General features: G+C 44.3%; 1 protein-coding gene across 5 annotated transcripts in view; it reads right to left on the bottom strand.

Moving 5' to 3' along the window:
* Nucleotides 1-1,809: 1,809 nt before the first annotated feature.
* Nucleotides 1,810-27,458, bottom strand: part of slc24a2 (solute carrier family 24 member 2) — a 397,942-nt gene continuing 372,293 nt past the window's right edge. For all 5 annotated transcript variants that reach the window (XM_072516936.1, XM_072516938.1, XM_072516939.1 and 2 more), the window contains 2 exons: nt 17,990-18,156; nt 1,810-2,269 (listed from right to left, as the gene is read on the bottom strand). In XM_072516936.1, coding sequence (XP_072373037.1) covers nt 2,011-2,269; nt 17,990-18,156 — 426 coding nt within the window. In that variant the 3' untranslated portion in view covers nt 1,810-2,010. The remainder of the gene's footprint in view (nt 2,270-17,989; nt 18,157-27,458) is intronic.

Genomic DNA, 27,458 nt, shown 5'->3' with positions numbered 1-27,458 from the left:
TGCTGCCAACAGTATCAGTCACCCATTTTAAAAACGGGTTTCAGAGGTTATTCCAATTTATTAACACATAATATTCAGTGTAAGAAGAGTAAATCTCAAGAATCCGATGACTATAATCAACGAAAAGTTGTATGCATAACGGAGTCTCTTATTTTAGGATTCTGTTTCAGCGCTTACATTCATTTTGTCAAAACAATCACTGACTTGAGAAACGTTTCTGGCGTGCATACAAAACCTTCCTTCCCATTACTGTCCAGATTGCTGTTACCGTGCAATTCCAAGAACATCTCCCCAACAACACAAGAAACATCACAAATACCATCCTGAGATTGACAATAGTAGTGATGCCATTTCATTAGAAGCATTATGATTGCCATCAGTCCAAGTTCAGACTTTAATGCCCATCAAAATGAGGTTATTGCTGTATTATTGATTTTTATTGACAGCTGTAAATGAACATATTGAATCCTAACCAAACAGAATATCTGCTGAGCATGAACATTAAACAGCCCTAGTTAAATATTAGTTTATATATATATATATATTTATATATGTATCTATTTTAAAAAAACACATTTTCATATTATTCCAGATTTACTGAATCTGAAAAATTGAACATATCACATAGAGCCAAAACAGTAGCACAATGAAGAGGTGTGATGATATGAGTGCACAATGCGAATTGCCATGCCGCTCTCTCTATCTGTATTAGAGTTTCTCAGTAAATACTGCACAAAACCTATACCCAGCGAGAGGAAAACTGACATAGAGAACTGTGCAAAAGTGTTTATACAGTGAGATCTTTCCTATTGGATCAACAAGTTGATTCATTACTGCACTTGCAATTTGAGGGTACAAATACATTCTAATCAAATAAAGGAATGTAGAACCAATTTGTTTTCAAGTTACACTTGAAGATTCAATTCAACAGTATCTAAACCACAACTCAAAGAAAGGCCATCACACCCTACTACATATCAAGTTTTACTTTGAAAATGTATTATGGTCTTTAAAAAAAAGGGCAAACTATAAAAAGACACCAAAATTCGTTGATATTTGTCCAAGTAAAGTGCAGAAATGATCTATAGGCCCTAATGTGTTAATTCCACAATATGGCAGAATGTCAGTGACTACATTTTATTCTGCATTAGGCAGCAAGCGATAATGTGTATAATAGATAAATAGCTATGACCTTAATAATAGATTAATAGCTCTATGACCTTAATATTGCCATTCACACCTGATTGAATTTGCTTTCAAGTACCACGATCTATAGCAGCTTTGTTGTTTTATTCATGAGATGTATTGGTGATTAAAATTGTTATGCTAAGCCAAAAATTTTATAAAACATAAAATTGTGTAATGGTTTAATAAACGTGTAAAAAAAAAAACCCCAAAACTTATAGAAGTAAATCTGTATCAAACATTACACCTTCAGTACTAATCAGATTCTCAGTAACCAAAGAACAGGCAGGTTTGGCTAGATGTCTGAGAACCCAATAATGTTATGTGCCCCACCCTCCCACCCCCAAAAAAAGTCCCCCAAACCAGTTTTATGCACCATTGTCTTTTCAAAAATAAATTACTTCACACCAGTCATTCTGAAATATAATGCATTATTATTTCAATATCTGAAAAACTGGCAGAAAAAACTCTGCCACTGAAATATCAACCTAGCAACAACAAAAAAAAAAAAACTTTGAAAATAATTTTCTTAAGGGGCTTTTAGCTGGCTTGGGCCGTGGTCTTCCCGCAGGCATTGGATTAATCCCAGAAAAAGTAAATTTCTCCGTTCAGGAATGCCACAGATGCAAACACCAACTTTATTCTTTTGCTTGAAATGAGAACAGAAAATTAATCAAGCAAACAATGCAGTTGTTATTGTTTAGTATTACTCTCTCATTCTCCACTAAATTGCATGGCCAGCTGAGCCAATCTTAAAAAAAAATAAAGCTGCAGCAGGCAGGATCTGTCAACATTTTCCCAACAGCGCCTTAAGGAAAAAGAAAGTCACAACGATCCGACTGTCACTGGGCATTCGATGGTCTTCTGTTCCAAAAGAACACTGACAATCAGAAACACAATGTACAGTATAAACATGATCAGTCCAAGGATTTTGTTCATTTTCCATTTGCAGGCCCCAATCGAAAGGATGACAAAGAGAAGCATGATGAAGAGGAGAACAATTGCACAGAACAGGCCGTTGCTGCTGACTATGACCGGGGTAAAGTTGTTAATAAAGGCGTGCAGGAGCCATGGCAAGGGAAGGCTGCAAAAGAAAAAAACATGGAAAAGAAAAACACACTTCAAAACACGCTTCAGGCACACTTCAAAACACGCTTCAGGGGACACGGTCTCAAAATAAGAGGTAGGCAGACAAGGACCCACTGCAATGTGGATCGTACAGGCCGATCTCGCTCCTCAATGTGGACGCTAAGTTATTGGCAAAAGTGCTGGCCACGAGGATTGAGGATTGTGTCCCGGGGGTGATTCATGAGGACCAGACGGGATTCGTAAAGGGCAGGCAATTAAACACTAATGTGCGGCGGCTCTTAAACGTGATAATGATGCCATCGGAGGAGGGAGAGGTGGAGATAGTGGCAGCTATGGACGCGGAAAAGACCTTTGACTGAGTAGACTGGGAGTACCTCTGGGAGGTGTTGTGTAGGTTTGGGTTCGGAGTAGGGTTTATCAGCTGGGTTAAGCTCCTTTACAAAGCCCCGGTGGCGAGTGTAGTGACGAACCGGCGGAGGTCGGAGTACTTTCGGCTGTACCGAGGAACGAGGCAGGGGTGCCCCCTGTCCCCCGTTGTTTGCATTGGCGATCAAACCCTTGGCCATATCACTGAGGGAGTCTAATAAATGGAGGGGGGTGGTCCGAGGGGGAGAAGAGCATCGGGTGTCGCTATACGCGGATGACCTGTTGCTGTACGTGGCGGACCCAATGGAGAGGGTGGTGGAGGTCATGCAGACTCTTAGGGAGTTTGGGGAGTTCTCGGGCTATAAGCTCAATGTAGGGAAGAGTGAGCTCTTTGTATTACAGGCAGGGGACCAAGAAAGAGGGATAGAGGACCTACCGCTGAGGAGGGCGGTGGGGAGTTTTCGGTATCTGGGGATCCAGATAGCCAGGAGTTGGGGGCCCTACATAAACTGAATCTGACGAGGTTGGTGGACCAAATGGAGGAGGACTTCAAAAGATGGGACATGTTACTGCTCCCGCTGGCGGGTAGAGTGCAGTCTGTCAAAATGGTGGTCCTTCCGAGGTTTTTGTTTGTGTTTCAGTGCCTTCCCATCGTGATCATCAAGGGCTTTTTCAAGAGAGTAGGTAGGAGTATTATGGGGTTTGTGTGGGTGAATAAGACCCCGAGGGTAAGGAGAGGGTTCCTGGAATGTAGCAGGGACCGAGGAGGGCTGGCGCTGCCAAACCTAGGGAGCTACTACTGGGCAGCAAATGTGGCGATGATCCGCAAGTGGGTTATGGAGGGAGAGGGGGCGGCATGGAAGAGGATGGAGATAGCATCCTGTAAAGGAACGAGCTTGGGGGCGTTGGTGACGGCACCGCTGCCGTTCTCGCCATCAAAATATACCACGAGCCCGGTGGTGGCGGCAACGCTAAGGATCTGGGGCCAGTGGAGACGGCACAGGGGTGCAGTAGGAGCCTCGGTGTGGTCCCCGATCAGGGGTAACCACCGGTTTGTCCCGAGGAAGATGGACGGGGGGTTCCAGGGCTAGCATCGGGCGGGGATTAGAAGAATGGGGGACCTGTTCATTGACGAGACATTTGTGAGCCTAGGGGCACTGGAGGAGAAGTTTGAGCTACCCCCGGGAAATGCATTTAGATATATGCAGGTGAGGGCTTTTGTGAGGCGACAGGTCAGGGAATTCCCGTTGCTCCCGGCACAAGAAATTCAAGACAGGGTGATCTCGGGTGTATGGGTCGGGGAGGGCAAGGTTTCGGCAATACACCAAGAGATGAAAGAAGAGGGGGAAGCGTTAGCAGAAGAGTTGAAGGGGAAATGGGAGGAGGAGCTGGGGGAGGAGATCGAGGAAGGTTTGTGGGCTGATGCCCTGGGTAGGGTTAATTCCTCCTCCTCATGTGCCAGACTCAGTCTGATACAATTTAAGGTGGTTCACAGAGCGCACTTGACGGGGGCGCGGTTTGAGTAGGTTCTTTGGTAGAGGACAGATGCGGAAGATGTTCAGGGAGTCCGGCGAACCATGTCCATATGTTTTGGTCATGCCCGGCACTGGAGGGGTTCTGGAGAGGAGTGGCGGGAGCAATATCTCAGGTGGTGAAAGTCCGGGTCAAGCCAAGCTGGGGGCTAGCAATATTTGGAGTAGTGGACGAGCCGGGAGTGCAGGAGGCGAAAGAGGCCGGCATTCTGGCCTTTGCGTCCCTAGTAGCCCGGCGAAGGATCTTGCTAATGTGGAAGGAGGCGAAGCCCCCTAGCGTGGAGGCCTGGATAAACGACATGGCTGGGTTCATAAAGCTGGAGAGGATTAAGTTTGCCTTAAGGGGGTCTGCGCAGGGGTTCTACAGGCAGTGGCAACCGTTCCTAGACTATCTCGCGGAGCGTTAGAGGAAGTTCGGTCAGCAGCAGCAGCAACCCTGGGCGGGGGGGGGGGGGGGGGGAGGGGGGAATGGGGGATTGCTTGGGGGGATGGAGGAGCAGGAGATAACATGAAGGGTGGGGGAAACTGGCACGTGCGGGAGAGAGCCAGTGTATAAAGCTATGTAAATATACTATTTTGCCATGTATATATCTTGCTCAGTGCGATTTCTTGTTATTTTGTAACGGAGGGGGGGGGGGGGGGGGTACTGTTTGTAAGGGGAAAAAATTATGTTGGTAAAAAACTTTAATAACTATATATTTTTTTAAAATAAGAGGTAGGCCATTTAGGACCCATATGAGGAGGGTGGTGAATCTTTGGAATTCTCCACCCCAGAGGGCTGTCGAGGCTGTCATCAAGTGTATTCAAGACCGATTGATGTCTAGATATTTAAGATATCAAGGGAAATTGAAATAGCGTGGGAATAGGGAATGAGGTAGACCAGCCACAATCTAGTTGGATGCCAGAGTAGGCTCAAGGGGTCTACTCCTTGAATGGCCTACTCCTATTTCCTACATTCCTGTCTTAAAAATATTATTAATTTAAAGTACCCAATTCTTTTTTTCCCTATTTAGCGGGCCAATCCACCTACTCTGCACATTTTTGGGTTATGGGGGTGAAACTCCACACGGACAGTGACCCGGAGACGGGATCAAAGCGGAGTCCTCGGCGCTGAGAGGCAGCAGTGCTAACCACTGCGCCACTGTGCCTCGGCGCCGTGAAACAGCAGTGCTAACCACTGCACCACCGTGCCTCAGCGCCGTGAGGCAGCAGTGCTAACCACTGGGCCACCGTGCTGCCCTATTTTCTTCATTCCTAAATATTTCTGACAGAGGTCAAACTTTTACCCCTTCCGGTAATGATCCACAATTGTTTTCATTACTACTTCGTCTGGGATTTAAAATTAAAAAATTTTTTTTTAAAAAGAGGTGTTTATTTTAACCAAGAAAAGAACCAACATTTACCTAGTATATTTAAATGCCAAGTGCTGAATACAAATAAACAGCTATCTGATGTATCTGATGGACATCAGGCCACTAAGAAATTCCCCTGTGCCACTTTGAAGAAGTGACATGGAACAATTATTTTACATTGTCAAATGGCCAGATGATGCTTCAGTTTAACATCTCATCTTGAATGACCACATGTCAAATAATATAGCATGCCCTCAGTCCATCACTGAATAGTGCGCAAAACCTGATTGAGGTCAGAGTGCTACGATTCAGCCATGCTGGCATTGTTCATAGTTAACTTATTTTTTTCTTCTTAAACAAAGAGAAAAGCGCAGGTGAACGTGTGGCCTTAAGAGTTGATGCAGGAGGGAGGGAGGGTTTTAGATTCCTGGATCAGTGGGACCATATCAGGTGAAGGTGGGACCTGTACAAGTAGGATGGTCTACATCTGAACCAGAGCGGGACTAACATCCTTGCCGGCGGGTCTGCGAGTGCTGTTGGGAGGAGTTTAAACTAATTCGGCAGGGAGCGGGAACACAGACTGTTAGCAGAATACAGAAAAGCAATCAAGTCAGAGAAAATACAGCAGTATTAAGTTTCAAGTGAATAAGGCAAGGCTCGATGGCCTCTACTTTAATATCAGGAATATTACAGTTAAAACGGATGAGTTAAGGGTGAGGAGTGACACGTGGAATTGTGATATCATAGCCATCACAGAGACGTAGTTGAGGAGAGTTGATTGATAGCTCAACACCCCAGGATGTAGAATCTTCAGACGAGACAGAGGAGGTGATAAAAGAGGCGGCGGCATTGCATTATTAGTTAAGGAGTCAGTTACTGCATAAGGAGAGATGATATCTTGGAGGGGGCATCAAATGAAGCTTTGTGGGTCAAATTTAGGAGTAAAAAAAGGGACATTCACATTGCTAGGTGATTATTATAGACTCCAAGATAGTAGGAAATTGGAGAGCAAATTTGTGCGCAATTTGCGGAGGTGTGTAAAAATAATGGGGTAATTATATTAGGTGATTTCAACTTTCCCAACATTAATTGGGATAGTCATCACGTTAAGGCTTAAATGGAGTGGGGGTTCTTAAAATGTATACAGGAGAAGCTTTTAGGTCAATAGCTGGAGGATCCAACAAGGGATGGTGCAATGCTGGACCTAATTCTGGAGAATGAAGCCAGACAGTTAGTTAATGTATTAGTGGGAGTGCATTTTAATGATAGCAACCATAACATGGTATAATTTAAGCTTGTTATGGACAAAGAAATAGACAAGTTGCAAAAAAAGGTTTTGGTTTAGGAGAGCGGATTTTAGTAAAATAAGGCAGGATCTGGCCAAGGTCGACTGGGAAGTGTCATTTGAGGGGAAAACTATAGAAGAGCAGTGGGGGCCATTCAAAAAGGAAATGGTGAGGATACAGGCCCAATATGTTCCCTCTCGGGTGATGGGAAGGAGTAACAAGCCCAGAGAACCATGGATGACCAGAGACATTCAGGGTACGATGAGAAGGAAAAGAGAGGCTTTTAGCGAGTTGAAGGGGAACAAATCACCAGCAGCATTAGTGGAGTACAGAAAGTGCAGGATGGAGCTTAAGAAAGCAATTAGGAGAGCAAAGAAGGGATATGAGAAAGCTCTGGCTGGTAAAAGTAGGGAAAATCCCAAGATATTCTATAAGTATATCAATGAGAAGAGAATAATCAGGGAAAGAGTAGGGCCCATTAGGAACCAAGGGGGAAATCGGTGGGTGGAGCGAGAGGACACTGGTAGGGTGTTGAACGAATACTTCACATCTGTCTTCCAAGAGAATGAGGAGGTAAGTATGGAACTCGGTGAGAGACTGTGAGGTTCTTGAGCAAATTGACACACGGAGTGACAAGGTATTGAAGGTGTTGGCAGGCTTAGAAGTGGACAAATCTCAAGATTCATATGAATTATGTCCCAGGCTGTTGTGGAGAGGCTAGGGAGGAGATTGCAGGTGCTCTGACCCAGATTCTTAATTCCTCTCTGGCCATGGGGGAAGTGCCAGAGAACAGCTAATGTGGTTCCACGGTTTAAGGAGGGTTGTAGAGATAAGCCAGGGAATTATAGACCACTTAAGTCAGTGGTAGGGAAGCTATTGGAGAAAATTCCGAAAGAATCTATCTCCACTTGGAGAGGTAAGGTTTGATGAGGGATAGTCAGCATGGCTTTGTCAGAGGGAGGTCATGCTTAACAAATTGGACTGAGTTTTTTGAGGAAGTGGCCAGGTGTGTAGATGAAGGTAGTGCAGTTGATGTGTTTATATTGATTTCAGCAAAGCCTTTGACAAGCTCCTCCATGGGAAACTTCTAAAAAAGGCAAATGCACATAGGATACAGGGTAATTTGATAAGATAGATTCAAAATTGCCTTAGTTGTAGGAGACAGAGGGCGATGACAGACGGCTGCTTTAGTGACCGGAAGCCAGTGTCCAGCGGTGTACCACAAGGGCCTGTGCTGGGTCCTCTATTATTCGTTATTTATATCAAGGACATAGATGACTATGTGGAGGTTCGGATCATTACGTTTGCGGATGACACAAGATTGGCCTGGTGGTTAAGTTTAGGAGTAAAAAAAGGGACATTCACATTGCTAGGAGATTATTATAGACTCCAAGTGAGGTTGAGTGTCTTGGGTTGCAGGACGATATAGACAATGTGGCCAAATGGAATTTAACCCTGAAAGGTGCGAGATAATACACTTTGGAAGGAGTAATTTGACAAGGAATGGCATGACACTGGGAAGTTCCGAGGAACAAAGGGACCTCGGCGTGTTTGTTCATAGATCTCTGAAGGCAGGAGGGCAGGTTAATAGGGTGGTGAAAAAGGCATATAGTACACATACCTTTATCAATTGAGGCACTGATTACAAAGCAGGGACGTCATGTTGGGAGTGGCATGGAACTTTGGTGAGGCCATGGCTGGATGTAGTGTGGGCAATTCTAGTCACCACATTATAGAGAGGAAGGATATGATTGCACTGGAGGGGGTGCAGAGGAGATTCACCAGGATGCTGGGATGGAACATTCAAGTTATTAAGAGAGGTTACATCGGTTGGGTTGATTTCTCTGGAGCAGAGAAGACTGAGGGGGTGACCTGATTGAGGTGCACAATATTATGAGGGGCTATTCCCCTTAGTTGAATGGTTAGTTATGAGGGGATACAAGTTCAAGGTGAGGGACATTGATTGGTGCCTTTTTGTATAAACTTACACGTGAATTATGCAGAACAGGCAGATCATGACCTCAGCCAATGTTGATCTGACGCCAGTGGTGCCATTTTGGAGCTTCATGTTTCAGCTAATGCCCGGTCTCAACCTCACACAGCTGAACACATTCAGCAGCAGGAGGTACCCTGCGCACCATTGCCATTTAAAGGGATCAACTATTCAGTTAAGTTCTTCTGGTGGTGACTTTAATTCTACAAGTGTTTGGTGCTTTTTACAGTTGTTGCCAGTTGCAAACATCTACAGCGACTGGTGTGGGAGATGCTGAAGGATGATTTGCTGACTTCACCACTTCTGCATAAACGGGTTGCTTCCAAACAAATGCACATTAGGAGGTACTCACCTTGGAGAGTTAACAGAAGACACGGAGAGCAGAGTAAGCTGCAAGGGGGAAGAGAAGGACTCTCAGCGGGAGACATGTCCCCCAAGAGTATTCAAGGAGCAATTCTCCAGCATGACCCCCAGTGAGGAACAATGTGCGAAACACCTACACTTCACTAAGGAAGTCCTCACTGAAACCTGTCACCTGTTGTAACCATAGCTCTGCCCTCACAGCAGGGTGAAGACACCATTGCCAGTGGGTATGAAACTGACCGTGGACGGGAATGAATTTAAGTGCTTGCATCTTCCAAGCAGGAGCACCATCTCTGTTTGCCAACAACTGCTGTGCAAGGGGAGGCTCCGAGGTGCTGTACTTCAATTCAGTCTCTCTTGCCAGAGGGAAGCAGGTAGAGCAAGCACTGGATTGCATGCTATAGAGACTCCATGTTGACACCAACTGCAGACAATTCACTTTGCAGACATTGAACTAAAAGGGGTTCTAATTTCTTAATGTTCAGTCGAGGTGCCCCTGGGCAGAGAATCAGGCCATTATCCTGGCATCAGTCACCTGGCCTGCATCCTGTTTCAGTCCACTGTGCCATCTGCATTTGAGCCACAATGGCAACTAAATGACAGTCTTTGAGTAACAAAGGTCATCCTGCTATTGACATGACTGGAAGACATGCATTAAGATGTGATTGAGAAAGCCATTAGCACACTGAAACAACACGCCTGCTGTTAACCCAGTAGTTGCAGCATGGTTGGTCCTCTGAAAGAGAATACAGGTGATCTTGGAGGATGACTGTGAGCTGCTCTGGAAAGCTCAGCTGAGCACTGCACCATCTTGGCTTGTGTGGCAGCAGTCTGGGCTGGTCAACTGAAAGGCAAGGGCATCGGTGGAGTGATAGGCGTGGGAGAACAAATGTCCTGTATCTTGTAACAGGACAGCAGCTTTGTGTTCCATGAAGCCCTGCCCTGGGCAAGTGGGAGTTGCAATCCTAGTAATCTGTTGGGGGATAGATTGTTGAACTGCAAGCTTCTCAGAACACGGATATCCATAACCATGAGGGTAGCAAGCTAACTTTACACCACAATATTCTGAACTTCCACTGTAGCATACAGGCATTGGGCAGCTGCTGCTCGTGTTGCACTGGAAACTTCGACATCGACCATCAATTGCTGTCATGGTAGAGCAAATGTGCAAATAATCTCAGTGAAGGTGTTAATGATGCTTTGGTGCTTGGCTTCTGAATGGGCACAGACTCATGCGTCACCCGCATACTATAGTTTAATGACAGGGGCTGGAACAAGCTTGGATCTGGCCTGCAGGCGGTAGAGGTTAAATAGATGCTCATTTGTTCTGTAGTTTAGCTTCACCCCAGTGGGAAGCTTGTAGAGGGGGAGATGGAGCATTACATCAAGGAAGATCGAGGATAGTGTTGGTGTAATGACACAGCTATGCTCGAACCCAGAACGAACATGAATTGGGTCGGTGGTCGACCCTTTTGTCAGGAACAGAGCTTGCACGTTATCGTGGAGCAGGTGGAGGATGGTGTCAAATTTCCAGGAAAGCTCAAACTAAGGAGGACGCTCCATAATTCCTCACGGTAGACAGTGTCAAAGGCCTTTGTGAGGTAATCGAAGGCCATGTGCAAGAGTTGGTGCTGTTCTCATGCGATTCTCTTGCAGTTTCCATGCGGTGAATACCGTGTACGGTGAATAGCATATCCGTTGTGCCCCTTTGTGGGTGGAATCCACATTGCGACTTTGAGAAGAGCTCTTCAGCCATCAGGAGGTGATGACTTAAGGAGGACTCTTGTGATGACCTTCCCTGCAGCTGACAGGGAAATTCCACTGTGGTTACTGCAGTCGGACTGGTCACCTTTCTTAAAGTTGATCATGATTACGATTACGTTCTTCTTCCATACAAGGGGAAATGAGATCACGTGTTTGCCTCAATAGTGATTCGCCACCATGTTTTGGTGTTTGGCAGGGATTCCATCCACTCCTGATGCCTTGTTGTTCTCTCACAGTCAGATGGCATTTCCTACCTTGAGTTGGGTTGGGGACATACAGAGATGGGTGGCGGGTAGTATGCTGTGGGATGGAGTGGAAGATGTGTTGATGTCAGAATCTCCATTAAAGAGGTTGTCAAAGTGTTCCTAGCAGTGGGCACTGACTGCTTCTTTGTTCTTGCTGAGCACCTCGCTGTACTTGGCCAGCAGTGGTGTGGAACATTGGGTGCTTGGGCCTTGGGTGACCTTACACATCATTGTTGCCGACTGGATGTCCTGAGTTTTCTCAACCTAAGGAAGAGATGGTAGGTGATGGGCTGTTTGCTGGACCACAGCGTTCAGTCATCTGTAGAACTGCTTTCTTGCTCTCGAGTTGGGGTTCTGTTTCAGGTTCAGAAAAGCCTTGTGCTTGCGGCTTATCGGCTCTTGGGTCTCCTGGACATCTTCATCGAACCAGTCTTTTGTGTTGCCTGGTTGAATAACCAAGTGTCTCTTTGCAGTTGCTGATTATGGAAGCCTGGAGGGCAGACCTGGCGCTGTGGACACACTGTGTCTTTGAGCACCAGGTTGGCAGTGAGATGCTGGCTGAATCAGGCCCTATCAGGGTCTTGGGCGTGCCTCAGCATTGATTTTTCTGTGGTATTTCTTCCTGTTCTGTTGTTGTTTTGGGACTACATTGATAATTGGAAGGGGGGGGGGGGGGAAGAGTGATGATGAACAGTGATCCACCCAACAGACATCAGCTCCCGTCATAGCACGGGTGATACACGTCTTTGCAGTTCATCATTCGGACGATGACTTAAATCAAGCAGGTACAAGTGCTGGGAGCGAGGGCGTTGCCATGAGGCCTTGCACTTGTCTTTCTGATGGAACAAGATTTTGGTTATGACTAGTTGGTGCTCTAGGCATCTCATCAAGAGATGAGATATTGTACTCTTCTCCCTGCTTCTCTAAGATACCTGCATTAATTGGAGTCTGGGAATGTGAAATTAAATATTAAGATACTGTCACAGCCTCAGCAACAGCAATCTGAATAACGACACCAACAATGCCTTCTCCTTGGGATGTTAAGACATGCAGGTGCGCATGTACCTTGATAGTTATCTCCAGTTATACCACCTAGTTCCACAAGAGAGAGGTAAGTTGGTCAGCGAGTGTTTTGCAATCTGTTTGGCTGATGTGGCTGTCGTGGCTGACAGGCTGGCAGTGTATACCTATGAGGTATTGGTTCGAGGCTGGCAATGGTACTAGCTGTGCGAGAGTGAGGTGAAACAAATACTGATCAGTACGAGGCCTGATTTAGAGAGAATGTTGGTGAGTGAAATGGGTGTGGTGATTTGAGCAGTGGCTGAGGCTGCTGCATGTTCGTGGAATATAGCATTTTAAAATGCATTGACTGACTTTGACTATTTGTGTGGAGCCATTGATGGCTTGTGGCACTGCACCCTGATGCTCAGGGCTCGACTCGCGGCAGAGGCTTGCACAGCTATCTGTTCCCACTGCTTTTTGAAAATGTGTCTGAAGGACCTCCTTCGCCTTGTGAAGATAGGTCATCGCTGCTCCTAACTATCCTTACCACCAAGTGTTTTAGTGCAGTGTCTGAAAACCTTGGAAACAGCACTTTTCCATGTTGTGTTATTCCTCACTCTTTTCCAGGGTGGATTCTCTTCAACCACGATTTTCAGAACATGCTCCATTCCCAATGCACCTCCTCTTTCAAAAAGTACAGGGTAGCTTAGCCTAGCTTTAAAGTGGTTCCAGCCACTGATAACATCTCCGCCCCTGCTGATGAACAGTAAAGTTAGTGCTGATTGGACATGGAGATCATTCAAATGAGCCTGCATTGCAATCAATGGACGTGGGTTAACATAGTGATCGGTTTTTAAGGGGCTGTATAATTTAGCCCCTGTTGTGTATTGCAAAGAGAAATGATTGACAGGTGGACTCATAGAAGGCAGTCATTATTGAACTAACTTTATTTACAGAGGGCAGCTGAGGACAATGTAACAAAATGCTCAGGTCGTGAACATTTCCCATTTGAAAAATACTTAAGTCATTAAAATCGAAAATGAAACTTGTGCATAATTTCCTGTATGTCTAAATCAACATCACCTGAAAAGTTTAGTTTGCATATCTGTTTTTATTGTAATCACAAACAAAAACATATGACTAATACTGCCATAGTAATTTACATGGAAAAATGTTTTTCCTTAACACCAGTTATGTGTTTAACAAAAATATAATTTGACAAGAAATAATGGAAATAACTTTTTTTTCTGTTTCCTTTCAGCATACTTTCTATTGATCCTTCGGGCTGGTTTCTCCTTTTATTTTTCCTTCCATTTCCGTTAGCTGGACTCAAGGTTTTCAATATTTCTAACCGTCAAATCTGAATTTTGATTCCCAGTGATTGGGACTGCGATATTGATTGATTAGTTTTACTCCTGCGATTTCACAGCTTCACACTCTTTCTGCCGGCCATACGTTATGTAATTGAGCACTTTACTGAGCATCACATTCTTGCGAGTTTCTCCGCCAATTTCTCTGGCAAGCACTGGCATGACATTTGTGTATGTAACGTAATTCACAGGTAACTCAGTGGCTAGAAATGATTCCACAGTGAGTGGATTTGTTGTATGAAGAGAGAGTGAACAGTTTAGACCTATACTCTCTTGAGTTTAAAAGAATGAGGGGAGATCTAATTGAGGTACACACGATGATAAAAGGTATGGATAAAGTAGACGTGGAGTGGATGCATCCTCTTGTGTGGCATTCTGAAGTGAGAGGTCATAATCTTCGAAAAAGAGGTAGCAAATTTTAAATTGAGCCGAGGAGAAACTATTTCTCCCAAAGGGTTGTGTATCTGTGGAATCAGAATCCACTACCGCAGAGTGTGATGGATGCTGGGACAATGGTTAAATTTAAGGACGAGTCAGACAAATGTTTAATTGGTAATGGGTTGAAGGTTATGGAGAACGGGCAGAATCATAGAATCCCTACAGTGCAGAAGGAAGCCATTTGGCCCATCAAGTCTGCACCGACCCTCGGAAAGAGTACTTCAACCAGGTTTACTCCCCCACCCTATTCCATTAACCCCTTAATCAAACATACACACCTTTTTGGACACTAAGGGGCACTTTAGCATGGTCAATCCACCTAACCCACACATCTTTGGACTGTAGAAGGAAACCGGAGCACCCGGAGGAAATCCACGCAGACACGGGGAAAATGTGCAAACTCCACACAGACAGTGACCCAAGGCCGGAATTGAACCCTGGCGCTGTGAGGCAGCAGTACTAACCACTGGTGGAGTTAAGGCCAGGATCGAATGATGGAGCAGACTCGATGGACCAAATGGCCTAATTCTGCTCCTATGTCATATGAACTTATGAATCAGTCTTAATGGGAAATATTGAAAGAACATCTTAATTTGCATGATCTGTCTTAAGATATTGCATCACCATTCTGAGGACTTTTCTTTTTCATTAGGTCCTCCTAGCTCAAAAGATCATTTTTTCTCTGAGCATTTCTTCAATAACAGATGTACTCTTACTGATCCCTACTGTAAATAACTCAAACCAGTTGGACCTATTTTCCTAAGCCAATTTCTTCCCATCTTATTATTGCCAATGGCAAGTTAAAGGCTGTATCATTGTATCCCACTCTAATATTAACTTTGCCTGTGACTGGAATACTGCTATTGAATTACTCGTGATTCAGCAGCTGGCCTGCAGAGTGATTTGAGAAGTTATGAGTATTTCACTTAGAAATTTACTGAATATAGATGAAAGCTGCCTCCTAAAGGGTTAAGAGTCTTTATTCCGCCAAGATTTAGGGAGAGGTTGTTAGTGAAATTTCATCAAGAGCACACAGGGATCGTCTGTACGAAAGCGGTAGCAGTTAGTTTTGGTAGCCAAAGGTAGATAGAGATATTGAAGAACTGGGGAAAAGTTTTGAAGTGTGTCTCAGAATGAGAAACAATCCAACCAAGATTCCTATCATTTCAGCAGAAGAAATCCATGGGAATGAGTAAATGCCAATTTTCTTTGAAGTGGAAGGGCACAAGTACCTTATTTTTGTCAATAGCTATAGCAAGTAAATAAATGTTGAGTCATGTTCAATTCCACAAGAGCCCAAACTATTGCAGTTTTGAGAAGCTGGATTGTAATTCTTGGGTTGCCAGAGGTGTAAGTGTTGGCTAATGGTTCACAGTTTTGAAGTTGAAATATTCCTGAGCAAGATTAGAGCCAGGCACACTAACACCACCATGCATAATATGATTTGGGGATTTCTTTTATTCTCCTTGAGGTAACAGACACAGCTGAAGTTGCAACATTGATGACGGTGCAGTAAAATTCCGATGAGTCGAATCCCAGGAGATATGCCCACAAACTCCTGTTGTAGTGGAGGAGGTTCCGTGATAGCGGAGGAGGTTCCATTCCCATATGAATACATCCCTCCATAACCTAATATGTTTACAAACGTGGTGCAGATCAAAAACAAATTCAAATGAAAACACAAAAGCAGTAAATGCGTGAGAATGTCTTCATTCAATTTGTTCAGATCTTTCAATGACCTGACCTTGTAAAAAGCCAGAGCTATTGCAGTGAAAAATGTCAGGATGTAGCTCTGGAAAACTCCGTAATCTTTTTCTGCTCAGGTGAACAGGCGGGCAGGCATTCATGGGTCTCTTCAGGGTTATCGGCCTCCCCAGTTGAAGAATGTACTGCATCTATGGCTGCATCATGTGTGTGTTGCATCGTGCTATGTACAGGATCATCCACCTCTATGAACATTTCGATAGTTGGCTCTGCAGGAATTTCCATGCTGGTCTTCTGTAGCCAAATGACAAATGCCTATTCAGTGAGTTGGTTGGCCTCACCTTGCTCGTCCTGGTTCTCACCATTTTGTGCAGTTGTTGTAACCTGTTTGAACCCAATCTCCGATCAACACTTCTCACAGGTTTAGCCACACTCACAGGCTTTGCATGGCCTTTCACTGGGACATCGCGATGTTAAATGATGGCTTGCCAGCACTCCATGATTTCATGGCCTTTCTGATCGATCAGCCGGTAATATGAGAAGTTGAAACAAGTTCAGCTAATTTGGAGTTACCAGAGTAGAGTTTTGGCTTATCATGGGCATTCTTCTATGGGATTGGCTATGCTGCCAGCGGAATGGTTAATGACTTTGAATTCCGGATCATCTGAGTTTGACTCATTGTGAATTTGCCATAAATTGTTTCATTTCTACTGTAGATGCTGGGACTAGCCCCATTACTCTATCTTCCACGCGCTGCTTTTCTTGTTCTTGGACGAGTATAATTTTTCATCTTCCTGCTTGATAGCATAACTCCTTATTCCATATCGATCATATGCCCATTCAAGGATTTCCAGACTCTTGAATGACCTTTTAGATCTACCACAACCGAGACCTGGTCCATGACAAAAACCTCGAGCATTATCGACTCCAGAATGCCCTCTGGATATGACCGACATTCCCACCGGCATAGCACATTGACTGGAAATGGGAGCATTTAAATTGTTTGGCGGCTACCATGGCAACAAGAGTGTTTAACTTTCTGTTTTCTGAAACTGTGAACTTGGCTGCGGTGGTCTGGATCCCATTGAAATCCAGTTTAGCCTCCTCTGCCAGCTCAGGAAAAGACCCTTGCAATTTGCAACTCTCTCTATTTGCCATTTCCACGGTTGTGGCCTTATTGCCAGCCTCCTTCCACATGAACTTATTGCATTTGCTCAGTAGCTTGGCCTGGATTTTATTGTTCTTTATGTGCTCTTCAAATAGGTCTCTATGATTGACTGCTAAGTTTACACCATACCCAGCGGTTTGAGTTTCTTTAATTCAGGAATATAACCTGCAACAGTCTCACTTGGCAACTGCTTCCTTTCACAGAATGCAACGTCCAGTGCAATCTCATTCTCAGCTGTGCCCTAATAGGAGCCCAGAATCTCATTAATTTTGAATAGTCCATAACACTGGGATCTCGCGGGCAACAGTGGTTAAACACCACCTCATCTGTCCCATCATGATGACGAAACCATTTACTTTATCCTCGTCTCATTTTCAATTCCAGCCAAATGTGTAACCTGGGTTTGCAATTACAAAAGTTGTCCTCGTTGGGGATGAATTCCCTCATTCTCCCCAAACATGGCCTCAGTGCCATTTTTATCCCCGCAATTATGTAAGATGCCAACTCACCCGAACACAATGTGCACATGGAGCAATCTTTCAAATTGCTCAAAATGCCTCAAGCTCAAGGAGCTTGGATAATGTGTCACAATGATCTTCAACCTTCACTTCTCAAGACGTAATTAAAGGAAAATCTCATCCCGACCTCATGAAAGTCTTTCTGTTGCATATTGCACAGAAAAAAGATTAACAGTGGGCTCACAGCAGGTCAGCATTATTGACCAACTACTTTCCTCAGATGTTCACAAAATATTCAGATCTTGCAATGTACTATAGACCCCCCGATATGTTTCAGTACATGCAAGTTAGCAGTGGCATTAGGTAAAGCCTTGTGATATGGCCTGCTGGCATTCTGTGGCCAGCATATGGTGTATGGAGTAAAAGGGACAAAGTGGGAGAAGATTAAATTCAATTCTGCTTATTACCTGGCCTGACTGTTCAAGCTAAAGCTGACAATAGTAATGGAGGGAAGAAGTCATACAGGCCCTTTTCTAGGAGACCCAAAAGTTTTTTTGTGCAATGCTATTTGTTGGATAAGCAATGCGGTCAGTCTGTTGCAAAGTTTTTCTAATGAAATAGAAGTGGCAAAAAGGATTTAACATTTTTTTCCAAGCAACTTTTTGCATACTTACCCAACTGTAATGTCAAATATATTGCTTCCAACTGAGCTGGACACTGCCATATCACCAAGTCCCTTCCGTGCTACGATTACACTTGTGATGAGGTCAGGAATGGAAGTGCCCGCAGCTAAAATCGTCAATCCCATAATCTCTTCAGTGATCCCAATTGTCTCCCCAACCTACAGAATTGAAAGAGTGAATATTTCTTTGAGTGACACCGGTAAAAAGAAAAGCTTGTAACTTCATCAGCATACATACACAAAAGGTCAGTGCTCTGAAGCATCATTCAATCTATTCTGCTTAAACAATTCCTGGAAAAAGAGATGAACTCAGCAGAGGATAGGTATTAAGAGGCTTGAATCATTTTCAAGCTATAGTATTGGATATTGGACTGAGCTATAAGCATGGAATAAGAATTCAGTTCAGAATCTGAGAAATGATCGCAATTTGAGATAAATATCTTTGAAGGTAAATCGTCTCAGCGGAGTGTTTTGCACAGCTTGTTGCACACTACATGGTAAAGCAGCTTTGGGTTATTAAGCAACATTTTGTTTCACTAATGGTACAGATCAAGCATTAACAATATGAATGACAGGAGGGTAGAGGGCATGGAAGCAAAGGAAAACAGTGTTCTATGTTATAAAAAAAAACACTATTGCAAGTAGTTGTTAATAACAAGGCAATCATAAACCTGGGGTGGGATTCTCCAATAATGGGGCTACGTCCCCACGCCAGCGTCAAAACGTGGGCATTTCACTCTGGACTTTCCTTAAGCAAGTCACCCTCCTCCAAGTGGTCTTATAGAAGGACTGTCAGACTGTCCTTCTGCAGGCTTGGGTTCCATTGAGGAGGCAATGTCCTGTTTCTTATGAGGTTACACGGTTCTGTTCCGGATACCCTTTTGTGCAAAAGTGTACAGTGCCAGACTATGTCTGATGTCTATTGGCTAATCCTGGTGGTTCTCTGTCTTTAGGGTTTTCTTTCTTTATCTGTGTTGGCAAGGTGCTGATACAGGCTCTGGTTTGTTATATTTCATTCTAGAGAATTTCCTATATCTTGTGAGGAGGAAAATTGTATCCCTTCCAGAGACATCTCGTTAACGGTAACATGATGATTCTTCTCTTTATTAGTGGGTTTTCTTTGATTGAAAATGGGTTACATTTTTTGATTTGGCTGGAGAGGAGGGAGATCTGTTGCGCAGCAAGTCTTGACACGGTGCAAGAATCCTTGGCTTTCTGGCTCCTGTATACGAGAGTGTACACTGCCAAGCCACGTCTTGTACCGATGGCGGCATCCTGCTGTTTCCCCCTTTTTCTTGGGTATCCTTTCATTGCTTGGAGGTCTTGGGATGCTGAGTTAAGCCCTGATTACCTTATAAGGAATCACATATATTGTGTAACTCGGTCTTTGTTGTCCTGTGGAGGAGAGTATGAGGGTTAAGGAGAAAATCAGACAACGAGAATAGTTTCTGGCTAAAGGGTGGTAGATTTAAAATAAAAATGAGGAGGAATTACTTCACTCAAAGGTTTGTGAATTTGGGGAATTTTCTACCCCAGAGTGCGGTGTACCCCAGAATACTAAACAAATTTGAGGAGATAAGGTTTTTAATTGGTAGTGGGATGAAGAGTTCTGGTGAGTGTGCAGGAAGGTGGAGATGAAACCAAGATGAGATCAGCCAAGACCATACGGAATGTCAGAGCAGGCTCAGGAGATTAAATTGCCTACACCCACTCCTAGTTTTTATGTTCAAATAATGATCTTGTCTGGATGCTCATTCTTTAGATATAGGATATTATTGAATTCCTCACAATACATGGATAAAATACTACTCTATGGTTCAATAGCCCACACATTTAACAACTCACTATTTAGGCTGAACATCTACCATCCAGCTCTACTGGAATCACTTGGGCAGATTTTGTTTTGTAGACAAACACTTGATTCTTTTCTCCCATTATCTTCCTTTTCGAAGTGGTCTTCAGGATAAGATTTTTTCATTTTAATTGCATGTTCTTGCTGGCCAATATTCCATCCTCCCCAGACAAAAGCAGAGTATGCACAAATGTTGAGTTGCAAAACAAAGCATGCTGTCATTTTGTTCTGTAATGTTGTTGTAGGCATTGTTTGCAATGGTACAATAAATTGGGTAAACCGTTTGGAAGGAAATTAGGTGTCCTGATTTCAAGAGTGCTTGAGACTGGAACATCCACACATGGCGGACACTGAAACTTGGGCAAGCATGGCAGGATCTACCAACAACACTAAAATTAGTTATCAGGGCCACTGGCAAGCTAAACCATAGAACATGGTGCAAAAGGAAGCCATTCGGCCCATCGAGTCTGCACCGACCCGCTTAAGCCCTCACATCCACCCTATCCCCATAACCCAATAACCCCATCTAACCTTTTTGGTCACTCAAGGCAATTTATGATGGACAATCCACGTAACCTGCACGTCTTTGGACTATGGGAGGAAACCGGAGCACCCGCAGGAAACCCACGTATACACGGGGAGAATGTGCAGACTCCGCACAGACAGTGACCCAGCGGGGAATCGAAACTGGGACCCTGGCGCTGTGAAGCCACAGTGCTATCCACTTGTGCTACCCCAACCATTTAGCAAAACTCGCTCACTACATACTGTTCATGATGAATGTTACAATACGTCATGCAGTCCAAAGTGACAACTACAATAAAATTTAATTATACCAAATGGCTGGGGATAATCCAGTTTTGACTGATAGGAACAAAATCTCCCTTAGCGTTGTGTGAAGGGTGCATTCTTGGCAATCTCGAACCGATTCCCTGCCAGGGGATTAACGATCAGCAATTGAACACATCTTAAATAGTGCGCAATGTCTCTGGGCTAGTCCAACGTTCCTCATTTGTCTATTGTATTTTTCCAGTGGCCTTCATCACGAGTGTGCATTTGGTTTTCCTGGCAACGCTGCTGCTTTAATAACGACGACAACAAAACATGAAACCAGGAACAGCATGTTCTGGAAAGTGCACAATACTGACCTGCGTTGAATATAGACTCCTGGGCAATTGGATGTTTTGGGGATTTCAAGAGTTTTATCAGAGATGGCAGATGTTTTATTGGCTGCATTACTGCAATGTTTGAGGTTAGGGTTTAAATCAACCAGTTGGGACAAAACAGAAAGAGTTCAACTCTATCCTTGGCACACGTTACACTGGATTTCGATTTCTGATCGAATTTGCAACAAGATGCATCACAGTTTGATGAGCAGAACAATTATGGAAAAGCACAAAATGAAAAAAAAAAAGCACCAATATGGAAATATTCTTGATGAATGACGGCATCCACTTTTCCATCACACCATCAGGCAAAATGATTCTTCTCAATCTGTTCTCCTGACGGTGTAAAGCATATTTAGATGAATTGTATTGAAAATATATGAAGATATAAACAAAGACAAATAATGTTAAATTTAAACATTGCTCCATGGGCTGGGGCTGGTTTAGCACAGGGCTAAATAGCTGGCCTTTAAAGCAGACCAGGCAGGCCACCAGCGCGGGTTCATTTGCCGTACCAGCCTCCCTGAACAGGCACCAGAATGTGGCAACTAGGGGCTTTTCACAGTAACTTCATTTGAAGTCTACTTGTGACAATAAGCGATTTTCCTTCATTTCATTTCATTTAATGATTTAATTCTTAAAGATGCACTGCTGTTATGAAATAGCCACATACAAATTATTCAAATAGAATATAATAGAATCCATACCAGTGCAGAAGGAGGCCATTGAGACTGCACCTGCCCTCCAAAAGAGCACCCTAACTAGCCCCACTCCCCACCCTATCCCTGTAATCTGAACATTTTTGGACTGAGGGGGGAAACTGGTACACCTAGAGGAATGGCACGCTGACACGGAGAGAACGTGTAAACCCAGATCCCTAGTGCTATGAGGTAGCAGCGTTAATCACTCTGCCACCATGCTGTCCCCCTGGCAGTAGAAGTGAACATTTGTGAGACAGACGTGTAACAATATTCCTCAATCTGTTATGCTTTTGCAGTTTCTTTATTCTTTCATGGAATGTGTGCATTGCTGCAAGGCCAGTATTTGTTGTCCATACTTTATTGCACTTGAGAAGGTGGTGGTGAGCCACCTTCTTGAACGACTCCAATACATTAGCTGTAGGTACACCCACAGTGCTGTCAGGAATCAAGACAGACAAGATCCACAAACTGCACTGCTGTGGTAGACCCATCATTTGAGACTGTGCCTGGCCTATCAAACTGACTCCTTACCTCAACAACTTTTTCTCACCTTATCATCCCACCTAAACCATGGCTTTCCCTATGCTCTATATCACTTGAATTGTATCCTGGCCTTAACAATCTCTTTTTTTACCATGGACATTGAAACACGCTGCATCTCCACTCCACCAGGATGGGCTGAAGAGTTCACTGGACCCACATGGGTCCCAGCTATGCCTTTTTTTTTTGTGGACATTTGTTGTCACCGTGATACTTGGGCTCTCTCCCTCACCTCTTTGCTGGTACATTACTGACTGCCCCAATGCAGCTTTTAAGTCTCATCCTGAACTAAAAAAAAATTTAATCAACTTTGCTTCCGATTTGACTCTTTTCTCATCTTCACATGGTCCAACTCTTCCCTTCCACTACTTCGGCCTCCATTTCTGGGGATTGGCTGTTAAATAATATTCACTTTAAACCCATCGATTTGCACAGCTGCCTTGACAACATTTGCTCACACCCTGCTTCCATTTTTCTAGTTTCTCTGTACCTATCACATCTGTTCAGGTGATAACACTTCCTACACCAAATCTTTGGATATGTTTTCCTTTGTCCTCAAACCAAGGTTCACAATGTCTTGAACCACATGTTCTACTTCAAGCACTTCTGATCTCACCTCTTCCCTTCCCAGAGCCATGATAGAGTTCCCTTTGTCCTCACATTTCACCCCAACAGTCTCTGTGTATCATCGTCCATCATTTCCAGTACCTCCAACGATGCCACGACCAAATATCTTTCCCATCCCCTCACAGTAATCTGAAGGGACCGTTTCCTCCACAGCACTCCTCAGTAACACCCTGCACCCCTTCCATTTTTGGCACATACCCTTTCCAGGCAACCATAGGAGATGCAATACCTACCTTTTTGCCTACTTCTACCTCACTGCACAAGGCCCAAACATTCCTTCCAGGTGAAAAAGCAATTTTACTTGCACATCTTTCAATTCAGCGTACTGTATTCATTTAAATGATGTGGTCTCCTCAACCTTCTGGACCTGTCCACAACTGTTGATATCTTGGACCACACTATCCTCTGCCACCGTGTTTCCACCGTCCAGTTGGGTGGAATGCACTTGGCCTGTTCCATCCTCACCTATCCAGTTGTAGCCAAAGAATTGGCTGCAAAGGGTCTCTTCCTATCACCGCACCTTTAGCTCCAGAGTTCCTCAAGGATCTATCCTCGGGGCCCCTTCTATTCCTCAAGTACATATTACCCTCTGGTGACATAATCTGAAAACAGCTTCAGTTTCCACATGTCCACCAATGATACCCAGCTCTAGCTCACTGCCACCTCTCTCGATTCCTCCATGGTCCTTAAATTGTCACACTGCTTGTCTGACATCCAGTCCGGATTGAGCAGATATTTTCTCCAATTAAATATTGGGAACGCCAAAGCCATTGGGTGGGACTTTCTGGCCTGCCAGCAGCTTGTTTTCCAGCGGCAGTGGAGGCTCATCATTTCCCACCGGCAGGATACTCCGGTCCCACCGATGATGCTGCCATTTTGCGTGGCTTGCCCTACCCTGCTAGGTGTAACTTGGCTTCGGCTGGGCCGGAAGATCCCGCTGGGAGAAAGGGCGAGAAAATTCGGCCCACTGTCTTCGCTGCCCACTATAAACTGTTTGCTCAACACTAACTCCATCCTTGCCCCTAACAACGAGGGCTGAAGCAGACAGTTTGCAAACTTGGTAGAATATGTGACCTGCTGCCTACCACATGCTGCACTATTCGCCAAGACTGTCAATTTGGATCTCTGGTACATCACCTGATCTATTCCTGCTTTAGCTCATTGCTGCTGAAACACTCATCCATGCCTTCGCCACCTCTAGACTTGACTGCTCCACCTAACATTACGGGCTGCATTTTACAGCCCTCTCTCCCCCCCCCCTCCCCCAAGTGGTGTATTGTCCGACAGTGGTGGCTGATTGCCATTGGCAGGATATTCTGATCCCACCAATGATTGTGATGTTTTGCATGGCTCACCCATCCCTATGCAAGGGAACCCGCCGTGGGGGCAGTCACATTCGGTGGGAATGGCAGATTCTCTGGCAGGAAGGGTGGGAAAATCCCACCCCAGTCTACCTCCATATTCCACCTTCTGAAAACTCTATGTCATGCAAAAACTCTGCTGTTCATCTCCTAACTTGCAGAGAATCACACCTGTGCATGCTGACCTACACTGGCTCCCATTTAAGCAATGCCTTCATTTTCTAACTCTCATCCTTGTTTTCAAGTTCCTTGATGGACTCACCCACCCAGCCTCAAATTTCCTCCAACCCAAAAACTCTTCTCCAGTTCTGATCTCTGGAGCATCCTCAATTTTAATCACCTGACCATTAATCCTGTTTCTTCATCAGCCATGGCCCTGAGCTCCGTAATTCCCACCATAGATCTCTCAAGCCTTCTTTTCCCCTTTATGAAGCTCCTTAATGGGGCAGCATGGTGGCGCAGCGGTTAGCACTGGGACCGTGGCGCTGAGGACCCGGGTTCGAATCCCGGCCCTGGGTCACTGTCCGTGTGGAGTTTACACATTCTCCCCTGTTTGCGTGGGTTTCACCCCCACAATCCAAAAATGTGCTGGTTAGGTGGATTGGCCACACTAAATTGCCCCTTAATTGGAAAAAGAAAATTGGGTACTCTAAATTTAAAAAAAAAGCTCTTTAAAATCTACCTCTTTGAGCAAGCTATTAGTCTACTTCCCCAATCTCTTCATATGGCTCAGTGACAATTTTTGTTTTGATAACCTTCTTGTGAAGTGCTTTGGGCTGTATTAAAGGAACCATATAAGAACATAAGAACTAGGAGCAGGAGTAGGGCATATGGCCCCTCGAGCCTGCTCCGCCATTCAATGAGATCATGGCTGATCTTTTGTGGACTCAGCTCCAATTTCCGACCCGAACACCATAACCCTTAATCCCTTTATTCTTCAAAAAACTATCTATCTTTATCTTTAAAACATTTAATGAAGGAGCCTCAACTGCTTCACTGGGCAAGGAATTCCATAGATTCACAACCCTTTGGGTGAAGAAGTTCCTCCTGAACTCAGTCCTAAATCTACTTCCCCTTATTTTGAGGCTATGCCCCCTAGTTCTGCTTTCACCCGCCAGTGGAAACAACCTGCCCGCATCTATCCCATTTATTCCCTTCATAATTTTATATGTTTCTATAAGATCCCCCATCATCCTTCTAAAGATCCAGTCTCTTCAACCTCTCCTCATAATCCAACCCCTTCAGCTCTGGGATTAACCTAGTGAATCTCCTCTGAACACCCTCCAGCGCCAGTACGTCCTTTCTCAGGGAAGGAGACCAAAACTGAACACAATACTCCAGGTGTGGCCTCACTAACACCTTATACAATTGCAGCATAACCTCCCTAGTCTTAAACTCCATCCCTCTAGCAATGAAGGACAAAATTCCATTCGCCTTCTCAATCACCTGTTGCACCTGTAAACCAACTTTTTGCGACTCATGCACGAGCACACCCAGGTCTCTCTGCACAGCAGCATGTTTACATATTTTATCATTTAAATAATAATCCCCTTTGCTGTTATTCCTACCAAAATGGATAACCTCACATTTGTCAACATTGTATTCTATCTGCCAGACCATAGCCCATTCACTTAACCTATCCAAATCCCTCGGCAGACTTCCAGTATCCTCTGTACTTTTTGCTTTACCACTCATCTTAGTGTCGTCTGCAAACTTGGACACATTGCCCTTGGTCCCCAACTCCAAATCATCTATGTAAATTGTGAACAATTGTGGGCCCAACACTGATCCCTGAGGAACACCACTAGCTACCGATTGCCAACCAGAGAAACACCCATTAATCCCAACTCTTTGCTTTCTATTAATTAACCAATCCTCTATCCATGCTACTACTTTACCCTTAATGCCATGCATCTTTATCTTATGCAGCAACCTTTTGTGTGGCACCTTGTCAAAGGCTTTCTGGAAATCCAGACATACCACATCCATCGGCTCCCCGTTATCTACCGCACTGGTAATGTCCTCTAAAAATTCCACTAAAATAGTTAGGCACGAATGAACCCATGCTGCGTCGACCCAATGGGACAATTTCCATCCAGATGCCTCGCTATTTCTTCCTTGATGATAGATTCCAGCATCTTCCCTACTACTGAAGTTAAGTTCACTGGCCTATAATTACCGCTTTCTGCCTACCTCCTTTTTTAAACAGTGGTGTCACGTTTGCTAATTTCCAATCCGCCGGGACCACCCCAGAGTCTAGTGAATTTTGGTAAATTATCACTAGTGCATTTGCAATTTCCCTAGCCATCTCTTTTAGCACTGTGGGATGCATTCCATCAGGACCAGGAGACTTTAGCCCCATTAGCTTGCCCATCACTACCTCCTTAGTGATAACAATCCTCTCAAGGTCCTCACCTGTCATAGCCTAATTTCTATCAGTCACTGGCATGTTATTTGTGTCTTCCACTGTGAAGACCAACCCAAAAAGCCTGTTCAGTTTCTCAGCCATTTCCTTATCTCCCATTATTAAATCTCCCTTCTCATCCTCTAAGGGACCAATATTTACCTTAGCCACTCTTTTTTGTTTTATGTATTTGTAGAAACTTTTACTATCTGTTTTTATATTCTGAGCATGATTACTCTCATAATCTATCTTACTCTTCTTTATAGCTTTTTTAGTAGCTTTCTGTTGCCCCCTAAAGAATTCCCAGTCCTCTATTCTCCCACTAATTTTTTCCACTTTGTTTGCTTTTTCCTTCAATTTGATGCTCTCCCTTATTTTCTTAGATATCCACAGTCGATTTTCCCTCTTTCTACCATCCTTCCTTTTTGTTGGTATAAACCTTTGCTGAGCACTGAAAAATCGCTTGGAAGGTTCTTCACTGTTCCTCAACTGTTTCACCATAAAGTCTTTGCTCCCAGTCTACCTTAGCTAGCTCTTCTCTCATCCCATTGTAATCTCCTTTGTTTAAGCACAAAACACTAGTGTTTGATTTTACCTTCACACCCTCCATCTGCATTTTAAATTCCACCATATTGTGATCACTCCTTCCGAGAGGATCCCTAACTATGAGATAATTAATCAATCCTGTCTCATTACACAGGACCAGATCTCGGACTGCTTGTTCCCTCGTAGGTTCCATTACATACTGTTCTAGGAAACTATCGTGGATACATTCTATAAACCCCTCCTCAAGGCTGCCTTGACCGACTT

The sequence above is a fragment of the Scyliorhinus torazame genome, chromosome 9 (assembly GCF_047496885.1).
Source record: "Scyliorhinus torazame isolate Kashiwa2021f chromosome 9, sScyTor2.1, whole genome shotgun sequence".
Lineage (NCBI taxonomy): Eukaryota > Metazoa > Chordata > Chondrichthyes > Carcharhiniformes > Scyliorhinidae > Scyliorhinus > Scyliorhinus torazame.
This window is presented reverse-complemented; position numbering and strand designations above follow the sequence as displayed.